The 24,576-nt window shown below is 31.7% G+C and overlaps 5 protein-coding genes across 9 annotated transcripts in view; 3 read left to right on the top strand and 2 right to left on the bottom strand.

Annotated features, from left to right (window-relative positions):
* Window positions 1-2,309, top strand: part of LOC105323682 (spectrin beta chain) — a 69,323-nt gene extending 67,014 nt beyond the window's left edge. For all 4 annotated transcript variants that reach the window (XM_066086752.1, XM_066086748.1, XM_066086750.1 and 1 more), the window contains 2 exons: window positions 232-254; window positions 406-2,309. In XM_066086752.1, the coding sequence (XP_065942824.1) occupies window positions 232-254; window positions 406-597 (215 nt within the window). In that variant the 3' untranslated portion in view covers window positions 598-2,309. The remainder of the gene's footprint in view (window positions 1-231; window positions 255-405) is intronic.
* Window positions 2,310-2,632: 323 nt separating this feature from the next.
* On the bottom strand, window positions 2,633-5,539 carry LOC105323683 (probable L-asparaginase periplasmic). The gene is made up of 3 exons (XM_011422754.4): window positions 5,480-5,539; window positions 3,801-3,963; window positions 2,633-3,472 (listed from the first exon to the last, which is right to left on the bottom strand). The coding sequence occupies exons 1-3, from the start codon at window positions 5,517-5,519 to the stop codon at window positions 3,163-3,165; spliced, it is 513 nt and encodes a 170-aa protein (XP_011421056.1). The 5' UTR covers window positions 5,520-5,539; the 3' UTR covers window positions 2,633-3,162.
* Window positions 5,484-9,130, top strand: LOC105323684 (cysteine-rich PDZ-binding protein). The gene is made up of 6 exons (XM_011422757.4): window positions 5,484-5,631; window positions 5,861-5,926; window positions 7,305-7,359; window positions 7,500-7,579; window positions 8,518-8,535; window positions 8,824-9,130. The coding sequence occupies exons 1-6, from the start codon at window positions 5,616-5,618 to the stop codon at window positions 8,886-8,888; spliced, it is 300 nt and encodes a 99-aa protein (XP_011421059.1). The 5' UTR covers window positions 5,484-5,615; the 3' UTR covers window positions 8,889-9,130.
* A 538-nt stretch (window positions 9,131-9,668) lies between these two features.
* On the top strand, window positions 9,669-14,754 carry LOC105323685 (probable serine/threonine-protein kinase dyrk2). Of its 2 annotated transcripts, none has more exons than XM_011422758.4 (6): window positions 9,669-9,821; window positions 11,025-11,098; window positions 11,224-11,277; window positions 11,969-12,872; window positions 13,198-13,277; window positions 13,570-14,754. In XM_011422758.4, exons 1-6 carry the CDS (start codon window positions 9,689-9,691, stop codon window positions 13,657-13,659), a joined length of 1,335 nt encoding a protein of 444 aa, XP_011421060.3. In that variant the 5' UTR covers window positions 9,669-9,688; the 3' UTR covers window positions 13,660-14,754. The 2 variants fall into 2 exon arrangements, with proteins under 2 accessions (XP_011421060.3, XP_011421061.4); XM_011422759.4 differs by having other exon boundaries at window positions 9,704-9,809.
* A 2,474-nt stretch (window positions 14,755-17,228) lies between these two features.
* On the bottom strand, window positions 17,229-24,434 carry LOC105323686 (enhancer of rudimentary homolog). The gene is made up of 4 exons (XM_011422760.4): window positions 24,279-24,434; window positions 20,918-21,005; window positions 18,125-18,245; window positions 17,229-17,882 (listed from the first exon to the last, which is right to left on the bottom strand). The coding sequence occupies exons 1-4, from the start codon at window positions 24,279-24,281 to the stop codon at window positions 17,789-17,791; spliced, it is 306 nt and encodes a 101-aa protein (XP_011421062.1). The 5' UTR covers window positions 24,282-24,434; the 3' UTR covers window positions 17,229-17,788.
* Between the last annotated feature and the right edge of the window lie 142 nt (window positions 24,435-24,576).

Below are 24,576 nucleotides of genomic sequence, written 5' to 3'. Positions count from 1 at the left end.
TGCGGTATACATGTACTTGTCACAAAACTTTCAGAGCAAAGTCACTGCACCACAGAACAAACTGTTTTAAAACAACCCATGGAATCCCCATATAGAATAGAGTTGTGTAGGGATTTGAGAATACAAATGTACAACTTTTTTTTTTTTAGAGAGAAATGCAGTATGTATCAGTTTAAGCTTAATTTTCTTATCCTTATATTACAAAATTTAATCCTTTATTTTATTTTTCAGATCAATTCACAGATGACATTAAGGTAAGCATTTTTGAAATTGTTAAGATTAATTATTTTACCGTTTACCATTAATTAAGGTTGATTAATGCATTTGCCATTTTGATTAAATCTTTTACTTCTTGAATAGATTTGATATGCATTTTAATTTTTCCTGGTAATTACTATCATTTAGAAAAGAACAAAGAGCTCTCCGATGAAGGAGCGTCCGATGTCTGAGCCCGCCATGATGATGGAGGATCATGATGGGGGGGACAGGGAGGAGAAGAAAAAGAAGGGCATGTTTAGTCGATTCAAGAAGAAGAAGGACAAGGATCACGAAGAACATAAAAAACATAAAAAAGACAAAAAATCCGAGGCCCATTAGTATTCTCAGAGACAAAGAATCCAAATTGCTACCAAACAATTGATTCAAGTGACAGGTCCATCTTCAAAACTTTGACCTGAAATATGATGACTAAAGGCAGTTTCAGACCAAACAGAAAGACAAACACAAATATTCAAAGCAAAATTGACGAGGCTAAGTTAAACATGCACAAAATGTTCGGTTTGCTTCTTATTGCGTTTATACAAAATCTATACACTAGTACAGTGAATTACTTAGTGGGCAAACCAGTCGACTCATTTACGAATGTCCATTTCTACAAAAGTAACCGATGTTTACATTTGTACTTACAACACCTCTATATTGACCAAGATCTCATGTACCCTATCTGTGATCATTGACATTCGGGTTGGTTGATCTACCTTGTGATTTTGGTATGGACCATTTACAAATGCTCTGATTTTTACTGATGTTTTGGTAGAACACATGAAGCTTAACCAACATGTATTCAAATATACTGGCTTTCTTAAATACATATCATTTTATTGTACCATCCATGTTTTGTAACTTGTAATTACTGGTATATTCATTAAATCAAAAGCAAGAAACTACTGTACATGTATATTCAGGATGAATATCCAAAAATACTTCAGTCCATTTCTATACTAAAATGTATGTACTGCATCATGAATGACATGGTGTTTGGAACAGATTGTCAGTTATCGATAGTTTCATTTTTACTTAGAATACCTTTATTTTATGAATCAGTTCTTTTCTGAAATCTTTGTTTTGTTATGTTAATCAAATTGAATATAAATATATTATATACAGCATTATAGTGCTTCCATTTTTTGAAAAATTCTTTGTTTTTGATGAGGTTGTCTGTTAAGAATTCATATATATGCAAAATTTAGTATGATTTTGTTTTATTATCATTCTGTTACATGTTAATTTTCTATAATACATGTATTAGACAAATACATTGTAGTTATATTGGCTGCCGTGAATGGTCGCAAGAATTAATCGTCTCATTGATGCATATCCAAACATTGAATGTCTCCACAAAGTGCTTCCGGCTTGCATTGCAATTACATAACTGCTGAATTTGAACACAAAAATAGAATTCTGGGAACATGCAACAGAACTGTGTTGTCTGTTACAGTTCAAGAACAAATTGTTAAAAAGGTGTGCAATGCAAACTTTTAGAGATCTGATTTTGTTCTGTGAACTTCCATTAAGATAAATGTTTGTAAAAATACTCTGTTTATGCTTCGTATGTTTCGGCATTGACTGTGTGGAGGAAGTTGTAAATATGATAGTCCAGAGCAATACATGTGTACATTTGTACAGTTTTGTTAGTAGGTTTTATCAATAAAGCCAGTATCTATCATGTAAATAGAATTATTTCATAGTGAATGTTAAAGCCAAAATGAAGAGACCATGGGGTCTTGTTATATTGTAGTTTGATGGTAGACAATTGGTTTTTTTTATACGAAATCAGAATGGAAAATCCATCAGTTAATAGCAGACAGATTGTAGAAGTTATATAATATAATATTATAGAGTGACTCATTAGAAAACTCTTAAATTGGTGTATAATACAAAATGCTGCCTCATAAACCACACATCAATACTTGCTACATATGTTATTGTGTTGTCATGTATATCACTATTCAACTAACATCAATTATTTTATTTTCAAATTATATTATATACATATATAAATTTATATAAATATTTATACTGAAAACGAAGTTCTGTTCTCATTTATGCAAGTACTATACTTTGTATACAAGAGGCCAATAGGCCTTAGTGGTCACCTGAGTATAAAACACAACCCTGTAAAGGATCCTCAAAATTCAGAATAGAATATTTTATAAATTGTTCATTATAATTCTTGTACAATTTTAATATGCAGTCATTCTATTCATACACGTGTATAAAGCCTTATCGTTTTGGTTATTTATCGTAGGTAAATGTTAAAAGGAATAACACCTACTGAGAGTTCATATAATTCTTCTGAGATAGGTTGATTTAGCTGATCAGTAAAAAGATATATACACAACTGAGCTCCATATCTGAAAAAAATTGAAAATGCCTCTGAAGGAAGCATTAATTATGGGGAAATTATGATTATTTAATGATTAATTATGACAAAAAAGATGGAAAGGGGTAACACTTTAAATGCATTTCAGTAGGACATGCATGTAAATCACATATGAATGAAAGTATACGGATTTTGGGTCTGGAGAGTATTCAAGATATATTAGACAGAAAAAAAGGATTTTTGGGGGAAAGGGCTGCTATAATGAAAAACATGCCCCATATCTCAAAAACTTCCTAGTACTTAAATAAATTCTTTAAAGAATATAACATTATTAATGTATTTTCCATACATGGTAAGTAGAATCACAGTTAACAATAGAACCTATTCCCCAGCCCTCTTGAATTTTTCTTTAACAGAATAATAGATTTTTACCAAATGATCAACAAAGTCCAGCACTTGCATCATATTGCGTAGAATTTAACGCTCGAATTTAAAATTATCGTATATCATCGTTCATTACTGTTTCATCCATTGCATAAAATACATTATGTTCAACATCTTCATAATGTTCCCTCAAACATATCAGTGTCTGGATTCCGCGTACATTTAGACCACAGTGAAACCTGTCCATTCATCGCAATAAACACCCCGGTCACCGACAGCGTAGTGAGGACTCCCAGAGCAAAGCCCACGTTGAAATCGGCGTCCGTCGCTTTGAAGGTTTCGGGGAGGAAGGCTCCGGTGATGACGATGGTTTTGTCTGTGACCCTCTTGGACAGGTAGGCTGCTGTCTCTATCATAGAATCCGTTCCGTGGGTGATAAGAATTCTCGTCGAACGAGCATCGATGCACGTGCTCGCTAACTTCTCTCTGAGGATAAAAAAAGAAATACCGGTATTTGCATTCACGTATACTTTGTTTGAAAACATGATTGAACATACTTAAACGTACACTGTCATGTGTATTTGTATTATTTTGTATTATATGCAAGTATATGCAAGTATTAGATGGAACAAAAAATATACTATGCAAATATATATGTCATCTTTTTTTTTAATTGCAAACTGGTGTTATTGCAAACTTGTGTTATCGATAACGCACGTTTCAAGTTAAATGACCATAATAAAATCCCACTTTCACTGCATGCAGGTTTGATCCTCACCAAATACGTGTATATTTCACATATACTGGCGTGTACCTGTCATGATCCCTTAGGTCTTGGCTGTCTTTCCGACACACAGACATCACGTGACAAGAGTCAGGCCCCACCCTAGCCCGGGGGAGAATCCGCTGCACGGCAGGCTGCGCGATCTCAAATGCGTACCCCAGGTTGGTTTTAGGATAGTCCTTATCTATTGTTCCTTGAAAAAAAAAATAGATATTGTATACTTGTGTTGTGCAATGAAAATGATTTTCTTTTGAATTTCTTGCAATGGTAATACTAACTTGGAAATATTTAAATTGTAAGCATATACATCATTCAAACGATACATGTAATACTTTCTTTTACCAGGATTTGAACATGTGCAGATCTAGAAAATATTGTATATTTATATATAAAACAGTTTAACAAGAGAAAAGGTCTTCCTATATATGCTTAAAGTTAAGCAAGATAAATTCATTTTTGAGGCGGTATTATAATGAGATAATAAAATAATTTTGTGAGATGTTAAACGACTAACTTATGCGTGTTTGACTTGCTATATAACGCGTTGAATAAATCTTTCTATATAACGATTGATTAGGGAATAAGGAATCATTCTTTGCATGAGGTTATAATTTTGGTGGGGGCGTGGTCAAATCCAATCAAGCCTGAAAGGCTTGATTGGATTTGATCATGCTACGGCCGAAATTATCACATAATACTGTATTCAAGAATAATTCCTTATTACTTATTTTACATAATTTAATTACGAAGGGCTTTATTAGATTTGACCACACTACGGCCAAAATCACCATATAATATTTAATTATTCGAAAAATTAACACTTTGATAAAGTTATTAAAAAAGAGAATATATAGTTATATACATATACATGCACTTTTTTAAATCGTCCCTACGAGATATCTTCTTCGTTATGGCAAGTTACATAACGAGATATTCTAACTCGTTTGAACAAAATATTATTTTTTACTTTCTAAAAAAAAAATGTTTCCGATTTTAACACATTTTTCATTTTATAAATCGGTCTGATAAATCCGTATCTGATGGGGAAAAATGTTTGTTTGTGTGTATTTTTCTGTACTGATATCACAAATCATATTGTCATACCGTGCTTGGTAGTATACGTGTGTGCCTCGTTGATTTGTGGACTCGATTTCTCGACTGAGAGAGTGTTCGATTGTACTGTGTTTTTTATGTTTAAAAAAGAACTAAACATTTATATTTTGACTTAATTTAAAGGCACGGCTATTAATTAAAATACAACTTTGTAAAACAGGTCATTTGAAAAAAACAAACCGCGATTGATTTTTTTATATGAAGTAATTTAAATTCTGTCGGCACTGAGACGGTGTACAGCGTAGGTCAGTCAAAGACATGCATATTTTTTTTTTTATAGAAAACAGCTTATAGAAGAGAGGAGAAAAAAGTGCTGGAACTGTATTGAAATTTACTTTTATAATGTTAAATAACTTGAGAAATATATAATGTACCCATGCACACTCAAAAAATTCTGAAAATTACACATTCCGATTCCAGTGATTTGACAGAACCTATCCGCCCTCATTCATTTCAGACACATGACTATGCACGTGACATGTGCCCTATTCTAAAATACTCTAATATGAATTACGGAATAAAATTGGCTTTAATATCTACCGACTAAGCTGCACTAGCAAAAAATAAAATTTCAGATTAGATTTAAAATGTTTTACCTCCTGTTTGTATAATCAGAACTGCTTCAGGTTCACACATTATGTAGTTATCTCCCGGAATATCGCATTTTACATTTCCCAATTTTTATATTATGTTTCTACTTGACATTTCCTGCTGTTTATTATTGTTGTGAAAATGGTTTGTGAAAAATGTAAGTAAGACGTTTTGTAGTTGTTTGTGAAAAATGTAGGTAAAACGTTTTGTAGCAATAACTAATTAGTATTGGCTTATATTTTTGAAATCGACATAATTAAAGAATAACAGATATTATGTTATTTGTACGAAACAAAAATGATTAAAAGTTCTTGGTATGTTTTGTTTATAAAATGATTATTGTAGTAAAATATTTGTTTGGAAAAGATAGTATGATGTATTTGTAGGTCAAAAGAAGCTTGGGAAAGTTATTACACCTGATCCATGGAAATCAGGGGCCAGAAATACAACAGGTATATTTTGTTCATAATTGTTATTCATATTTTATATTGATGATCACTTTTCTTCTTTGACACAAGTTTAACTGGATTGGAGAAATAATATCAGATCTGACCAGAATTCGAACCCAAGCCTCTAAATCTGCAGTCATTTGTTTTACTAATTAAGCTATCTTGTGTGGTGATCAAACCATTCGGACTGTCTCAAAGGAAATAATTGAGAGTCATTTTGTTATTTGTATAAGGTATTGATTAGATAAAATTAATTATTTCCTCTTGGCAAAAGGGATATTTTCATAAGATTTTAATCATCTACATGTAATTGTAAAATAAATTAGATATAAAGAAAATAAACATCAATTTTCAGGGAATCACGGAAATGGAGCAAATATGGGTGTTGGGATTTTAAGCACCCTGTCGTACATGTAATTATGATCAGATTAGGGTTATATAGTATAGATAAAAATTCTAGAATAATTTTAAGATAGTTTGTTAAAGGTACATTTCATTTCATATACAGTAAAACTCGTTTAGTACGAACACGGATATATAGCGAATTCTTGGATATAGCGAAGTCTTTTTGAGTCCCCTGTAAAATTCTTAACAAATCTTTGCAGATTTTTACAGTTATAACAAATTTGGATATAACGAATTTATGGATATAGCGAACTTATTTTGAGTCACCTAGATGTGAATTATAACAAAATTTAACTCTTTTATAACGAATGTTTTTACAATTTAAAAAAGTTTGCACTACCCTTTAACATAATAGTTCAAGAATGAATTTATTTTCATATAATTTTTTTTACTTACAATCCAATTATTAAAGGTATCAAAGTAATGTATTTTTATTCTAAGCCTCAATTAGCAAAAATTATGGTCTGGTCTAAGAATACATGTATATAGTAAATTTGCTATACATGTAGAAATTATTACAAATTTGTTATACGGAATAGCGAATTGCGGATATAACGAAGTAAATCCATCAGTCTGTAGGACCTCGCTATAACCGAATTTTACTGTATCTGGTAACATCACAGATATATGAAGTTGAAATTAACCTACGAAATCAGATAAGGGGTGATTTCACCAGGAGTTGCCTATCTCATTATTATTTATGTCCTTGTTGTAATATAAACCTCCACAGACCATTTATTTTTAGTTGTGTTTTGAAATCTGACAAGCTAGAATGTTCGTGCATTTCAAAGAAGAAATCTTTCGTTTTTCCATATTTATGAATTATTGAATGAACATTGTTAGAGGTCTGAGATATCAATATTTATGAATATCAAATAATAAAGTAAAGCATTATGTGAGGATATCTTGGGACAGAGTATGATATATATATTTATTATATATAATATATTCAGTTTAATATTTCATCAATTTACAGAAAGCGGAGGAAGAGTGGTCAATGAAAACAAAGCTTTGACATCAAAGAAAAACAGGTATTATTTGAGTGTGGTATATATGTATAAATACATTAAGAATAAAGATATATAATAAATACATGTATTTAATGATCTTATGAATAAAAAGAAAAGATTTGTGATAACTTTTAGTACAAGTGTTTGTATTAATTTTCTAGGTTTACTCCATACCAGACTTTCACTAAATGCAGGATTTGTAAGTCTTCTGTACATCAATCTGGCTCACATTATTGTCAAGGTAAGTTTATAAAAAATTAAAGAAAGAAATATTGCATCCACATATGTAAGAGGACAGGCCTAACCCCCCTAAGGCATTGGTTTAATTGCTAGAGCATTGAGTTTTAACATAGAAGGGATAAAGTTTGAGCTTACTTGTGGACATTCTTCTAATCTCTTAGTGTCTAACAAAATAACCCACGTGGAGTGGATTGAAGAGTCTCGTGTGAGATTTCTAAGGGATAGAAATCTCAAAAGAAAACGTATATTAGCTATAGTGTGTATGATAAGCTTAGTACTGTCACACTCTTAAAAGCCCTAGCCTATGGGTTAACCATCTAGCTAGGTTGGAAGAACACTGGTTTTAAACCATAAGGTCTCAAGTTTTAGCCTACTTGTTATAATTCCCTTCATCTATTACAACAAGTACAGTTGAGTTTGTTCAGAAATACATGATGTCATAAAAAGATGATTTAACATTGCCAAGGGGAATGGGGGCCTGTTCTGTACACTTCTGATTGTATCTTCAAGAACAATTTTTAAGTACATGTCAAAGTAATACTTTTCGATTATAATTCTTTGATGCCATAACTTTTTAATTATTCTCATATTCTTGTGTGTACATTTATTAAAACCTTTTGGGTGTTGTACTGCTTTAGGGTGTTTTTTTTTTGTTTTTTTATTTTTACATATTACTATTTTACCTTTTATAAAACTTTAAATTTTTCAAAACACTTTTTCGTGATTGTTATGAATTCACGTCACGTGCAAAATTACCACACATTATTAGCTTATTAAATTTTTTCTTTACAAATTGTGTACACACTACAATGTATATTTGCTATAGATCTAGGTTCAGGTAAACAGTTTTATGTTTTAATTTTTGTATACTCAAACTATTTAAAATACATGTATGTTCACTTTTCAATATCTTAACAATTTCTGTCTTTTTCTTTTTAGGATGTGCCTACAAGAAAGGTAGCATATTTTATTGCTTTTGGAAAAAGTTGTTTTAATAGTTGAATTCATTTTATAAGGAAATGTCTTGAAAACTTGTTTTTTATCCCCCCCCCCCTTTTTTTTTCCTTTTTCTTCAATTGCAAAAATTATGTCTAAACATCTAGATCTAGGTCCAACTCTGAAACTTGTATAAGTTTGTGGCCTGAAGATATATATGATTCATACATAAGAATTTTTTGAAGCAAGAACTAAATTTGATCAAGTGTTTGGTAATGTGTTTATGAGATAGAATAATCAATGTTTCAGGAATATGTGCCATGTGTGGCAAGAAGATCATTGAGACCAAGAACTACAGACAAACATCAGTTTGAAAGAAAAGGACAGTTTACAGAGCATAGAATGAAAAGAATTATTGGAGGGATAATTCTACAAACATAACTTTTTTCTAAAATGTCTGCCTATTGTTTGTGAATAATTTTCATCACTGTATGAGCACTTTTTGAAATGTTAATGTGTTTTAAAATGTGTTTTAAGCAATCGTCATTTAAAAAAAAAAAAATAAAGTCAAATAAATAATATAGAAGTGAACATTTAGTCTAGATCATATTGTTTTCACACAAATAGTGCAAATTTAAGATTAGATCAAAGAACTTTGGGTGAAACATATTGTGCTGTTAATAAGAAAAAAGTGGTAAGAATCACAGATGAGAGTTTTCATGTACCATATTCTCATTTTGAATCATTGTGAATGTACCAGGGGTCTAAATTTAATTTTTCACTATAATGTCTGTTATTATGAAAGATAAAGAAACAAGAAGCTCAACATTGCTTCAATTGATAATAAAGACTGTTAGGTTAAATCTAAATTGAGCCATAGTTTGTCTAAACTTTTGTTTGATTTCGGAGAACGAATCATTAAAAGTTGTAAAGATTAAAGAATTAACATAGGCTCAGAAGAAATGTTAAATGTAATGTATAGATTCATTGTCATATAAGTATTGGTATTTATGAGAAAGATTGTAATATAAGAAATGGTTATCAAGAGTTTTAAAGTGTATATATTTGTGTAAAGATGTCATAAAATATGTGTAAATTTTGATAAATAAATTTTTTTTTCTCTAAATTATCAGTTTTGTTTGTGCATTGAGAATTTGTTCGAAATATTATACGAATGACTTGTTTAGTATGCGATCTTACGCATGCGCATCATAGGAGCGCGGAAGTTTCAAAACAAACGCGAAGTCCGTGCAAAATGACAACGCGGAGAAAGACCAGACAGAGTACGCTCAAAGGTAACAAAACAGGTACGTGACTTCAGCGAAGTTTAATTTAGCGTAATAATGCGACAGAAAAAATATTTGCTCTCATTATGCATAGAACATCCCGTAACCAGATTATCAATGCATATCAGTAAACATTGCATTGTGAAGTTCACAATACATGGCCTCTAAATTTCTATCAATGAACAAGTAAATGCAATGTACGGCTAGGATGATATGAAACTTCTCTAATAAGATATTTTGGATTCACGTTTGGACGATTTTTAATAAAAATACACTTACCTGTGAAAGAAGTGCTATTGAAATAGTTGAAAGGGATATTTTCCAAGATAATTTCATTGACACATTTATCATTTTTTTTTTTTATAACATAGGCTCAGAAGAAATGTTAAGTGTAATGTATAGATACACATATATATGTACATGCCTTACATTCCCTAGCCATACATTTACATTTGTACCTGTTTACTGGCTTATTTAGTTATAGATAGAAATTTATAGCCCAGTGATAAAATGTTAACTTAACAATCATGCGCGGATCTAGAGGGGGGGTCGGGGGGGTCCCGACCCCCCCTGGAAAATGAAAATTTATTAAATTTACATAGTAAAATTATCACGAAAATATGCCTCGGACCCCCCCTGGCAAACACAATTATCCTTCGGACCCCCCCTGGAAAAATTTTCTGGATCCGCGCATGACAATGTTCATTGTATACCTTCTAAATTTGTTAGAAACGCATTTCCAGGTTGAACCTGTATTATTTAAGGTGGGACACTTCCAGGTTATGGCAAACTATTTATCGAAATAAACATTAAAATAGAGTGTAATTTTATAAATAGGTCCTTTCCCAGAATTGCTACCTAACAGTGTAACACGGTGGGTTAGACGGTTAGCTACGAATCTGTAACTAGGTCATGAGTTTTAATCTGGCCTGGGATTTTACAATTTTTATGTTTACAAAAATTTTTAAAACATATGCTTTGTGTCAAATTTAAAAATTCTAAACCAGTGAAAGTAATTTGATTATAATGTACTTTCATTCATATTTATATCAACAAATGTCTCATACCACATTAATTTGGGTGAATTAATCTACACAAATAGTGAAAAATTGGTTACATAAGTGCACACTGTGATCTGGTTTTTCAACCAGAGAGCCACAGATCTGCAGCTATTTGTGACCTTAAACTTATACCGTTGATCATGATGATAATTTTATTTTTCAGAAGAATCCTCCTCCAGTGAATCAGAGTACTCAAAAACACTGAAAATTATAACAAAGTTGTCCCAAAAATACCTGGTATGTTTAAATTTTGTTATATTACTGATTATTACATGATATATCAAGGTTGTGTTTTATACATTGAAAATTCAGTTTTAAATTATGGATGAATATCATTTTTTATAAAAACTTTTTGTCAACAGAGTACAGATGACCCCAAAAAGAAACCTGCAAGTACCAAAGCAAGAAGTAAAAGGGTATGACTATAGTTTTTGTTATTGCTATGAAAAAGATTTGACAACCAACTTTGCATAGCAGAACAATAATAAATCAAGATAGCATTTAAAAAGAGTGAAAAATGATCACGATTTTAAAAAATATAGAGAAAAAGGGTGCTTACAGTCAAAATCTCTGTGTTTGGCTCATTCATACGAGCAGATTAAAACTATACTCTATCCCAAGATATTTGTAAATACCACAGGAAATGGAATGGAAAAAAAAATGTCAACATTCCCAATTAAAAATCTCCATATTCAAGAAATCAATTTTTGTTCCTGTGACTTTTTCCGAATGAAAAATAATGTGTGAATGAAAAATATCCAAAATATTTTCCCTTTCATTGATTTCAATTGCATTTCTTTCACAGGTATTTGTATTCTTATTAAAAATCTTTCAAATGTGCTTCATAAATCCATATATCTTGTGACAGACTATAAAAACATTTCTTACTGTAATGTAAAAGTTCCATGTCTTTAATATGCAAAGTTATATTTGAAAAGAGAAACAGTTTAATCCCAACAGCAGGAACTCATCTTAATGTTGTTAATGGTTGCACATGTTCGTTATGCTAATGAGGATATGCTAAAAATAATGAATTATTGTGCTCTTGAATAATTTAACTCTATATTTGAATCTATTTTGATATACATGTAAATCCATCAATTTTAGAGTCCAGATAAAGCTTATGATGGAGATGAGGAAAATACCAGTCCTGATGGATCAGACACCACAACCAGTGTCTCCTCCAAGAGCAAAAGCAGTCTGTATGACTTCGATGAGGAGGATCCAGAACCCATGACATCATCTCTCAAACAGTCAAAAACCAAGAGGAAACGGTCACCTCCAATAAAGACTACAGTGTCAAAGTCGAAATCAGCCAAATCAAAAAATTCACCTCCCAAAATCACATCTAAAGTTGAAAACAAAAGTAGTGTCCCCAAAAAAGCCAGAAATAAGAAAGTACCGCCGTCACAGTCTTCACCCATGGACACGTGTCCAGTATTGCATACAAACAGTATTGAAAGTCCAATTATAAGATCAAGCTTGAAAGGAAAGAATGTTTCGTTTTCTCCAAATGTTTCTGAAATAATTCCAGCAAGTTTTACACCAGTGGTTTCCCTACAGAGACTTGAAGTTGACAATGTTGAAGGTTCCCAGAGACAGCTTAGAAAGAGAAAGCAAGAACCTCCTCCAACACAATCTGTAAAATCCCCAAAGATTAAAAAGGTAACTCCAACTTCAAAAGACAAGCTATTGAAGAAAGAAAAGTCGAGAGACAGCGGAATGTTTCTTTCACCAGACGTTGTGGCAGAGAAAGATTTCAAGGCCCGGGCTGTGTCCACTCCATTTAACCCTTCAATGGTTCCCATTCAGACTTCTCTGAATGCGTATCGTGACCCAGCCTCACTGAATGTGTCCCCTGTGAAGAAGACTTCCACCAGTGGTCCTGTTACTCCCCTCTCTGACTACGCCTCTATGGACTCCATTACCCACCAACTGACGTTTGATGACAGCATGACAGACATTGACAAAAATACAGCCCAGAACATTGAGTTATTTACTACAGAGGAAGGTTGGTTTAACTTTAAATGTTGTTTTCCATATTAATATGCATTATTTATTGGACAGAGTTTTACTTTTATTTCGATACCTTAAAGCTTGTAGTTTATAATGAATCATTTTGATACTGATTAATGATAATGTTTTGGTAAAAATTAAATCCCCTAATGATATGTTCAGTCAAATGGTCAAAGACATTGGACTTTCTGTTCAGTTTAGATTCAACTGTTATTGACCTGATGAAATGTATTTTGGACTATTTTCTTATATAAATTTAAAATACAACAAAATCTATATGGCTAGAGTTCAAGTTCAATGTTTAACATTTTCTCCCTCAGATTTAGCTGTCAACAGGAGTTTTCAGAAGTCATACAAACCTGCAAAAAGGAAACTGGAGAAAAAGAAAACAATGAAAGCAGTATGTACAAGTACATGTATAGATTACTGTGTCTTGTCATCATATACTTTGCATTGACTTGGTACTCGATAGAATTATATCAAAGTATAGTTCCAAATATTTTTGCTCATAAACATAACCTATTGTATCATGAATTTTCAATTTGTTTACAAAAACATGTAGAGCTCTGTCTACCAAAGCCTTTTTTTTGACAATGTAAGACCCTTTATTGGATTTAATTAGTATATTTGATAAATAAGATATATATCCTTTTATTCCTCAAGAGTTAAGTTAATTTTGCTGTTTATTTCAGAATGCCAAAGTTGATGAGTGGATGGAAAAGATGAACACAGAGTTTTCAGAAATTGAGGGATTTGAGCTAAGCATTGAAGACAATGCATAAGTTATGGGTGTTTGAAATAATTGTACATGTAGATGATCACAAAATGGAGCATTTATTGTTGATTCCCCACCTTTTTTATGGGCATGAATTACTTAAAGCTGTATGTTTTGCTAGAAACCATTGGTAAGAAGAAGAAAAAAAATAACATCTTGCATACTTTAGGAATTACTTAGTAAATGATTTGTATGAAGAAAAAAATCAGAGCAAATTTTTCTCTTTAATTCCATGAAAAGCTAATGAACAATTATTTCTGGTTGTGAATTAATTATATTGGATTAAGATGTCAGCTTTATTGAACTTCTGTCATTCTACTTTTGGACAATTTAGAGCTTTTATAATGAATAATCAATAAAAATGGATGTTTTTTTTCCATTAATAACTGAGCTTTGGCTCTTTCTCTAAACTGGGATTTTTTTTTTTTTTAAAACTTTTTTGCAGGTTTTATGAGATTGTACAGCATGAACATAAATTTTAAATTTTGCAAGTTTGAGAATTGTTTTATGGGGGTTTTTTTATTGAAAAAAAAAATAATAGATTTTCATTTTTTTTTTCTATTGAAGAAATCGTGTATTGATGTTGATATGTATTTTACATTCACGTGTAAGGTACATGTAAATAGGCCAGTTTTAATACTACCGGTACATGTATTATGATTTTGTAGTATTTCATCAAGACTTATGATTTATGTGCAATTTTGTCATACTTTTGTATCTAAAAAATGGTCATAATATGTTAATAGCTAAAAAAAAATACCAGATAAATAAAATCATGAATTTATTGATATTAAAAGCTATTAAATTTAAACCATCAATAGTATTTTTAAAGGTCATTATGGGTTTGAATCACATGTTGATAAGGAAATGCATGTTTTAATTTACATGTTCGTGTATGTAGTTTGGAAAGATTTTTTTTTCCCACTAAAAATGAACCTTACAGTCTTTATATAAATTCTAATACAGTGTATTATGGTTTTTTTTAGTAAACTGGTCTGAAGTGTACATATTTTAGTTATCATTCTGATAAAAAAAAAAGAGAGAAAATATGCTTGCAGTACACTGTATTCATGTCTTGTATAAATAAAAGTCATTGGTTACATATATAACTTAGTGTTATACTTGATGGAGTAGTTGGTAACATCATTTGAAGGTACAATTTATGCTTGATCACAAAGAAATTTAAAAAAAAAAACCTCTTATAGCCTCTTTAAATCCAATATTTAGTGTCAAATGCATTGAAATGCAGTCTGATCAAAATGGTCCATTTTCAGTTATAATGATACCAGCAGTGATTAAGAAACACAAACTTTCAAGTGATGAAGCTTTTGACAAATTCACACATACAGTTATGTTTATCACCTGTATCTTGATTTGCATAAACTTGCCATCTTGCCCGGGGTTTGTTTTTGGGGTTCACTTTATGCACTACCATCTTAATGCATGGAATTCCTGGCTACCCCATGTATATTCCAAAAACACATGTAACATCTGCTTTCAGAGGTATACTTTAGATCGGATTTACTCTGTGTCAAAATGAATTTTGAGTTTACTCTGGTAAACCTCGAAAGTAAGCCCAGGGTTAAGTTGAGTTAACTTTCTGTCCGGTTTGGTCTTATTGGCACTGCAAGTTTTATCAAGGTTTTTTCATAATAATGAGAGAACATCTAAAAGTATAGCTAGAGTATTGACCTGGTGATCTGAAATTCATTAGGAATGATCTTTTCAGATATACATGTGTTTCTTTGATATCTGTCCAGAAAAGAACTTGAAAGAAAGTTTAAGGGGAAATTTGCCATCTAGTATATTTGAGGATAAGAATGTAAAAATTTCTTGAACTGGCTTGTTTCTGCCTTAAACTTGCCTAAAATGGTGCCAACAGATAGCAAAAAATACCATGGTATGACATTCTACATGTCATTTTATTTGAAAAGTAAGCATACAAGAACAGGACAATGCATTTTAATCTCTTACAACAGTTGTTTAACTGCACAGCTACAGACTTATTTTGAATATTTAAAAATCTTACGGACACATAGACAACAGACAAAATGTGATCAGACGATGTCACCAGCTTTCAGCTTAGGGAAGCTAAATAGCACACATGAACCTTCAATTCAGGTGAGCTAAAAAGAGGGTCCTTACAAGGATTTCAAACTTATGTCAGACATCCTTGACCCATGGTACATATAAACTTGACTCAAGGTCACTGCACAGCTGATTCACATGGGCAAACTTTTGTTATAGTCTTAGCAAGATTGGGTTAATGGCCAAAAACCAGATTTATAGATTTTTGATGACCCCAACCTTTGACATCAAACCTTGGTTAAAGGTCATCGCACAGTCTTAACCCAATGATCACTTTTTATGTGAAGTATATGCCAGATAGGGTCAGTGGGAGATAATAACATTACATATTGGCCTTGTTATGGACTATTTCATTGAAGATATGGCAAAGTATACCGGTAAACCTTCATTTTGTATATTAATAGATGGAAAAAAGAAATATGGAAAAGACATGATGGCTGTCATTTTGCTGTCTATAATTTGCTACTTGATAACAAAAAAAATATAGATGGCAGTCACATAACATTGCCTCATTTTATTGTGGTGAACAAACATTTTGTCGCTATAAGGGCGCCTGCAGAGTGGAGCCCTTATTAACTGCATGATGTAGCTTTGAAAAAGGTGGTCAGTAAAGACCAGTTTTATAGATCATATACATGCATACATATATATATAGTGCTACATTTCTTTGAATTGATGGGACTTTTGATTTGTATATAAACATGTATAAATTGCTTTTAAGTTTATATTCAAGTTCTTTCATTAAATTATTACACTTAAATGTAATGGATAGCAACTAAATTTATTCCTCCAGGATAAATAATCTTAAGAAGACTTTCGAAAAGAAATTTACTGTAAAAGTGGTTATTTACAAAAGAGGTTAAGTACCATTTCTACTGTAAAACAATACAAATGGGTTTTAAATAATTGGATGCGTGATTTACCATACTAATGTTTTGATTTTTTTTTACGGTATCTTGCACGATTTTAAGCCTACCAGGTAACTAGTGTAAATTTCCCCACTGGTAAATAACCACTTTTACAGTAAATACATGTACTAGTACATTATTTAACATGAGATGTTTGTAAAACACTTACGCCCCCCTCCCTTGGAAACATTCACAAAGAAAATGAACGTAAATAACTGGAATTTTTCTACGTCCAAGGGCCATTACTCTGTCGAAAATGGCTCAATCGTACCCAATATCGAACTTGACCTAGATATTATCATGATAAACCTGTATACCAAATTTCATTTCAATATGTTTATCCTCTGCGAAGAAAATAAATGGAAACTAGGTGGACGACCGACAGCAGCAAAGCAATATGCCCTCCCTTCTTGGAAGAGGGGGGCATAATAACTAATATGTTTCTATCAGTAACAGTAGTTTAAATAGAATACATGTATATTAAAGGTAGCTGCATTTTTTCTACAATGCTTACTACTTTCATGCCTGGATAAACTACTAAGGAAATCGTTTTATTGTTTGAATAATAATCAAAATAGGCCTTAAGAAAAAAAATTTATTTTGAAACATATTTTCCAAACAGTAACTGCTTCACAAAGTAAAATTCTTTCAAAACACCCATACACTTCATCCAAATTGATGCCAGTTCATTTAAATACAATGACATAGAATTGTACAATAAATCAACTGATTTTAAGGTAAATTAATTTCAATGTAATTTGCAAATTTAATATTTTTCAAGAGAAAGAGTATCATCTTTTTATGTCTGAAACATGATGAAATTTTACAGAATTGTTAAGACTAAAAATTGCTGATTCTACCAGACATTCAATGGTAATGACTATCCCTCAGCCCCTGTGTTGCAAAATCAACAAAATAACAAAACATGAAATCTACAGTATACACATAATTACAGTACCTCATCTTTAAAACTAAATCATAAACAAAATAATGCTTCACTATAAGTTTGTAAAATCAATGAAGAAATGTGTTGCAACAACAAGGCAATGTCAACATAAATTGATACTACATGGGTAACTATGATAATGGTAGATGAAATCATAATGTCTCTGTCATTACTGCACCACATTCCTAGTGGAATTAGCGACCTGCCTGCTTTCTCAGCATTATGTAGATCTTCTCTTTTAACCAGTCCTTGTTGTGGGGAGCATAGCTGCCTTGATTTTTCTGGTAACTGCAATAAGGAAAAGCACATATCTTTTTAATTCATAAATTGTAGATGTAAATCTTCAGCAACTGATTTGTAGCATTAAGTACGGTACATGTAAAGGTATATGACACACCACGCAACGCAGTGAACATTTACAGATACATAAAACTTACACCAGGCAGTAAAGAATAGATGCACCATATTATACCAGGCAGCGCAGAGTACATGTACAGTTGGAAAGGTATTGGATTAAAAAAGAAACTTACACCAAGCAGCTCAGGTCTGTCAGCTGATCAACAAAGTCAAACAGCTGGGAAATGTCGTAAGTGATTGAGGGGCAATCAGGATTCTGCCTCTTCAGATGCTCCTCGTATATCTTGCAGATGCCTTGAAAATTAGAAAATTGCAATTCATGATGCATACATACCTAATTATAACCTGTAAACCTATCAATTTAATAAATTTTATGCTAGTTCTCCTTTTACTTGAAATTCTTCACTTGTCTTGGATCAAGTTGATTTAGAGCATGGATTTTTTGCCAGTATGTGATAACCATTGATATGATTAAGGCGGGTCATGGTTGACTGTCCAGTCATTGGCTAATAGATATGAATAAATTTAATTACCACAATGACACTTGTCCGGCTTTATCAAGGGAAGTATATTTCAGTTGAAAACTAGAACTGTCCTAATGGGACTAATACCCCCGCTAGGCTAATTTCAAATGGGACAAATAATTGAATTGAATAATAATTAAAGTTTGGAACACATAAAAAAAAAAATTCTAGAATTGTAAAAAAAAAAAAAAAAAAGTTAACAAAGAAAAATTAAAATCAAAATTGTCAGAATTTCACTGTAAAAACATATCTATAACAGCAATACATTTACAAATGTATGTTTTTGATGATATATTTTTTTAATTTAATTGATTTAAGGAAAAACCAACAAAATGACAATAACCCCTCCCTTTGCAGTGAATAGAAATACCGGTAGCCAAGCAATGCTCTTCTGTTGATAAAACTTTCAATATCTTTCTAATAAGAGTCTTGACAGATGCAATTAGTTGTTTCAAATTTTCCTCATTTTCTCCTATGGCACAATTGAACTCCATATCAGAAAATTGATCCCATAGGACTATGATTTTCTTTGATGAGTTTGTTAAATTTAATAAACTCCCAAAACATTACCATAATTACCATACTATGTAAAAATATGTAAAAAAGAAAATTTAATATTACAAACAATTTTAAAATTGCCAAAACACTACAATCATATCAGTAATTTTGAATTTCATTTAAATTAATGCCCAATAGGGTCACTACATCAAATTACTTGACAAATAAATTTCAACAACCTCTAAAAATAGTTTAACTTCTTTATTAATAATTATATTATTTATTTCCTTATAATGATAGACCTTTTGGTTTACATGAAACAGTTTTAAAATAGCCCCAAAACCATCACCCATTTTACAGATTATCAATTTCCCCTAAACACATGCTCCATCTGAGCCATGGCTCAGATAATGGCTCCCTTGGGACAAATGAATTCAGCCACACTTGTCTTTGATGTTCTCATTAGCTCCTAAGAATTTATCACTGACAAACAAAAACTTTGCATTGTCAGTTGATAGAATACTTATAAAAAATAATTTTTTTTTTATTAATTAAGACATAAAGACAAAAAACTCCATCTGGATGTATTTATATAAATATATTTTAGAGTGTTTTCTATTAATTAATTAATAAAATCTGTAAGGATTACCTCCCTTACTTTTCAACATTAGTGTACAATATATAGAATAAGGAAAATGAAAACTGTCATAAAATCATTAAATCTTGTCTGATCTTAAAAAAAATTGCAGGTGCACATCTTCAGATGGTGTTCAACATATGTACAAATTTTCAAACTGTTCCATGCAGTAATAAAAAATTCTATAGGGGGGACAAAGTTGCGTCTACAGACAGACGGACAGACGGACAGACGGACAGACGGACAGGGTGAAACCAATATACCCCCCTAAACTTCGTTTGCGGGGGTATAAATAGTGTCAATTTAGACAACAGAGCAGATTTTGGCAAAAAACTTCTAAATTTTGACAGTCTATGAATATTAGTGAGCTTCTCTTAGCGAATTAGAAGAAATGAGTTGAAGCTGCTCGGTCCGATTTTATGCCAAATTTTGTGCACGTTTTTAAACGATGGTTCTGCTAAGTATATGTATAATAACAGACATTGCAGTAGTTTGCTTAGTCAATTAAGCCAAATTTCAATGAAAAAAATTATGCACAAAATTTGTTAACAAAACAAAGGACATAAATAGGGTATCGCGTCATTTCGCCTCATGTTAAAATTCACCCCTGACTTCAAGACGGGTATGGTTGTATTATGACTTTGACATCGCTATAAATAAATGTCATAATGTTCAGACAAATTACAAATAAACCTGTGTATGTTTTGTTCGCTAATATTTCTGAAGTTTGCTTTGTTTACAATCGATGCATAGCATGCGGGTTGAATAACCCTAATCATTAGGGGGACGAAACCAAACAGTTCCCTTTTCTAAACATACCATTTTGCATTTTGGTTTGTTTTTTCGTTTGCTCAAAGAAAAATTATTTTTATTTACTTTGAATATCTCTAACTTTGAAAGAAGACCGATTCTGCTGGTGTAAATAGGAGAAAGTCCATAACTATCCAAGATAAATGGTTTGTATGGAAAATTATTTGATACTATAATAACAAAGAAATTGGACCAAGCAGCTTTAAATATTTTACATCTTGTTTTGATGACCAAACTGAATAGTAACATCCTACTGCAAGTCCAAGCCCTTGTCAAAATAATAATGGCTCTAAGCAATATCACCTTTGCTTGCCAAGGGTTTACAATCTACTCTCAGGAGTGGAGGGAATCCTAAACAGCTGGCTAGCAAAGTTTGGACAAAATATCCACATGTTTGGTTCAATCCAATATATAATGAATCGGACATCAAAAGCTTCAGTTAATTTTGTTTCTAAAATAAATGGAAATGAATTCAATATCTAACGAAGGTTTCTTACCCTCTAGACATTCATTCAGGGACTCATAGTCAGAGTATGTCCTGGTGTCTGGTCGTGGGTTGGGTTGCACCAGCAAAATTGTGTGAGACTAAAACAAATTGAAATTATTTATGAAACATAAAAAAATAATTAAAAGTCTGTGTTTTTCATTTTTTTTTTTCAAGTGAAACCTTAAAATTAAAAACATTTTTTCTTATCTGTCAACAATGATTTCATGAAAACAGAGAGAAAAAAAAATGTAATATTAAAATTCATCTACAATAAAAACATCTATCTACAATATAAACATTGAGTCAAACTTGTGCTGCCCACTGTACAATGTACATGGCAGTTAACAAATCATCTGCAGCAATCCCAGGGTTGATTCCATTACTATTCAATGATACTGTAAAAGGGTGAATTTCACCCTATGATATTTTCACCCTTCTCGACTTGCAGTGGTTTTGCCTTGTCTTGAATTCGCCCAAAGTTGTTAAAAGTGAGATAAATTCAGACTTTGGAATTTGCACAGTCTTGGATTCACTCGTTTACAACAAGGGAAAAATGGATGAAAATAAAACAGAGGCGAATATTTCCCTGTATACAGTAAATTATATGTAAGGCCACAATTAAAAATATTTCCGTTTGTCCAAACCCGACCCATGATGACTGGGTGTGGGTAGGTAGGTAGGCAAATTCTTTTTTTTTCTTTTTTTTCAGAATTTGCATGAAGATATTAAAACACTGAGTATATCTTTTTCACCATCATACCTTTGTAGAGACAATCAAAAGCCATGAATTTAAGACCTGTATGTACATGTATTAGTCTATTATACTGAATTAAATCATTCAACAATAAATTGGGTTTTTAGTGCATGCCAAATGCCTGGCGTTGGACATCAATACATCCAAGTATGATTTTTCTTTGTTAACACACGGGGGCTCGTCACGAAGTTTTTCCAACCTTTTATATCTACCACCTCTATACAATAAAATACACAAGGGAGGAATCAAAGAATCCGGGATGGTTCGCACCTATTCTGTTTCGCACTGAGATGATTCGCACCTCCCTCGGAGCGAAACATCTCGCTGTATTAAGATATTTTTCTCGTGTTATTATTGCTCTAAAATTAATCATAAACTATTTAAGAATTGAAATAAGTTATTAAAAACCATTGAAACGGTGTTTGCATTTATATATGCGCCGCTAGTATAATGATTTTTTCGTTTTCGTTGGGTTTTTTATGAAGCCTTTGAAGCTATGGCCTTATTATATAGGTTCAGAACAAGAGGTATTATTTGAGTTGTGATAACAATTATAGCACGTCTTTCACTTGAGATCTATATTTTTATAAAAAAAAGAAAATAGGGGTGTTATTGCAGGTAATTAAGTACCACAGATCTAAAGGTGGGGATAATTTAATTTCCGTTCCCATATATTTATGAATTAATAATTATGTCATTGGAGAATGACATACTAATTACTGAAAAATACACATAAATAACACATAACGTTATATAGTTCTATATGCAGAATCATTACTCCTTGTATAAGGAATAGGCTAATTTGGGATAAATATTCAGGGACACACTTGTACAGAGTGATAAGTTTAGAGGAAATTGTATCTTTTAAAACAACTTGCAAACGATTGTTTGCTCAAATTCCGTATATGCAAAATAATAGTAATTTTTTATAGCACACATATTTATTGTCGGATTTATTTTTATACTATTTTAAGCAGCAAATACAAATAAATAATTAAGATATGGCTCTACTCAAGTGACTTTTTAAAATTTATTTTCTTATTCACTTATATTCTTGTAATATCTACGATAAAAAAAAAACTATGTGTTTACTGTTTATGTTTACATAATATGTCAGTGTTTATTCTACCGACACCGGCTACATAAAATTAACATTTACATGTACATGTTTCATAAATCATTCATTGTTAAGAATGTATTCGCTGCGAAACATCGCGGTGCGAACCATCTCAGCGCAAAACAGAAAAGGTGCGAACCATCTCAGCGCGAAACATGTTTAGGTGCGAAACATCCCGTACCCGAATCAAAACTCAAAAAAATCGCTACCTCCCGATTTCGGTCGCCTCGTATTAATTCTTCTCGGACGTTAAACCCTGCACTCTAGGTATCATTAGATCGGGAAAGGACCATAGTTTTTAGGAATACCAGCAAAATTTAAACATCGGCAACAATTTTAGAAGTTGTCACGCATTTTCTTCCAGTTTACTCTCCGGTGACACTTTCTTCGATCATATGTTGCGCACCAAATTTATTCATGCGCTCTTGTTGAACAAGATCGTACGGTGACTCGTATTTTAGAGGGATATTCAAACGATGAGTGAAGAAGTTCTTATTAGGTGGTGAGTATATGTATTAATTTTCATATTTATATAGAAATAGTTTAACCATACCTCGAAAATTCGGTAGGACGTGACTATGTATTTCTTGCATCAAAGCAAGTTTGAATATCGTTTGAAAATCCCTCTAAAATACAAGTCCGTGTACGAGTTATCTTGAGCAATATTGAATTGACCAATGAGAGCGCGACATCTGAAAAATATCCGGAAAAAAAAATTCTTCCAAAAAACGGCAAAAAAAGAATTTGAGTCGGCGGATTTTTTTTCGGGTCGGTCGCGTTTGGGCAAACATACAATCTTTTTATTTTGGCCTAATTGATATTGACTTACTTCTAAATAGCACTGTAATACTCTAACTATCTGATTTTTTATTATGATGTAGTACATTATGGTTATTTGTTGTAGTGTGCATTTTCCTGAAAAAAACTTTTCTTTTCATTCTAAAAAGTCTCAGCAAGAAGATACCCCAAAAATGAATATCTTTAATGTTTATGTCAAATAATCAATAATGATGTGCAAGGATTGTACTACTGTAATGCATTGCTCCAACAGAATCAAGACAAGAGATTGAGAGATTACGGGAGTTGGGATAAACTTAGATAAGTACAATAAGCTGCAATGTACCAGTCTTACACACATGAAATTACATTATTTCATAAAAACTTTCTCCTTTTACTACAGAATCACACAAAACAACTTAAGTGTAAAGGTATATTGATCTGTATATTGTTAAATATGTACAGTGGCTAACACGCTCTTTCCATCTGTCAATATACCTTCATTCCTAAAGCAAACTGTTTTCCTTTCTACACTAATTTTAAAACAAAAGTGAATATGAGATTTTATCTTTACCACAATCTTTACAGACAAGTTAGAACAAAACAAATTCGGAAAGGATTTCAAAACCAAATATTTAACCAGGAAACTGATAAAATCAAAATATATGCAAACACAATTCGCTAAATTTTGCGAATTAATTTTGACTAAATGCACCACATTACCATTGTGACTTCTTTGAAGACTGAAACTTGAGATGGAGAAGAAACGAGGCCTCACGCAGCTAAACTGGTTCAATTAACAGAAATGTGAACCAGTATTATTTGTGGAATTTTTCTCAATTAAGATTTTCTGAAATTTGGATAAACATTTAAAACATAAATGCATAGAATATATTATATTCTTTAAAAAATAAAAATATTTATCAATATTTTTGGTTAACTCATTCTTAAAATTATTTTTTTACATTTCGAACTACAATGGACTGACTTGAGGATACCTGTTCTTAAATTTGTTTTTTAA

This window comes from Magallana gigas, chromosome 6 (genome assembly GCF_963853765.1).
Source record: "Magallana gigas chromosome 6, xbMagGiga1.1, whole genome shotgun sequence".
Taxonomy (NCBI): domain Eukaryota; kingdom Metazoa; phylum Mollusca; class Bivalvia; order Ostreida; family Ostreidae; genus Magallana; species Magallana gigas.
This window is presented reverse-complemented; position numbering and strand designations above follow the sequence as displayed.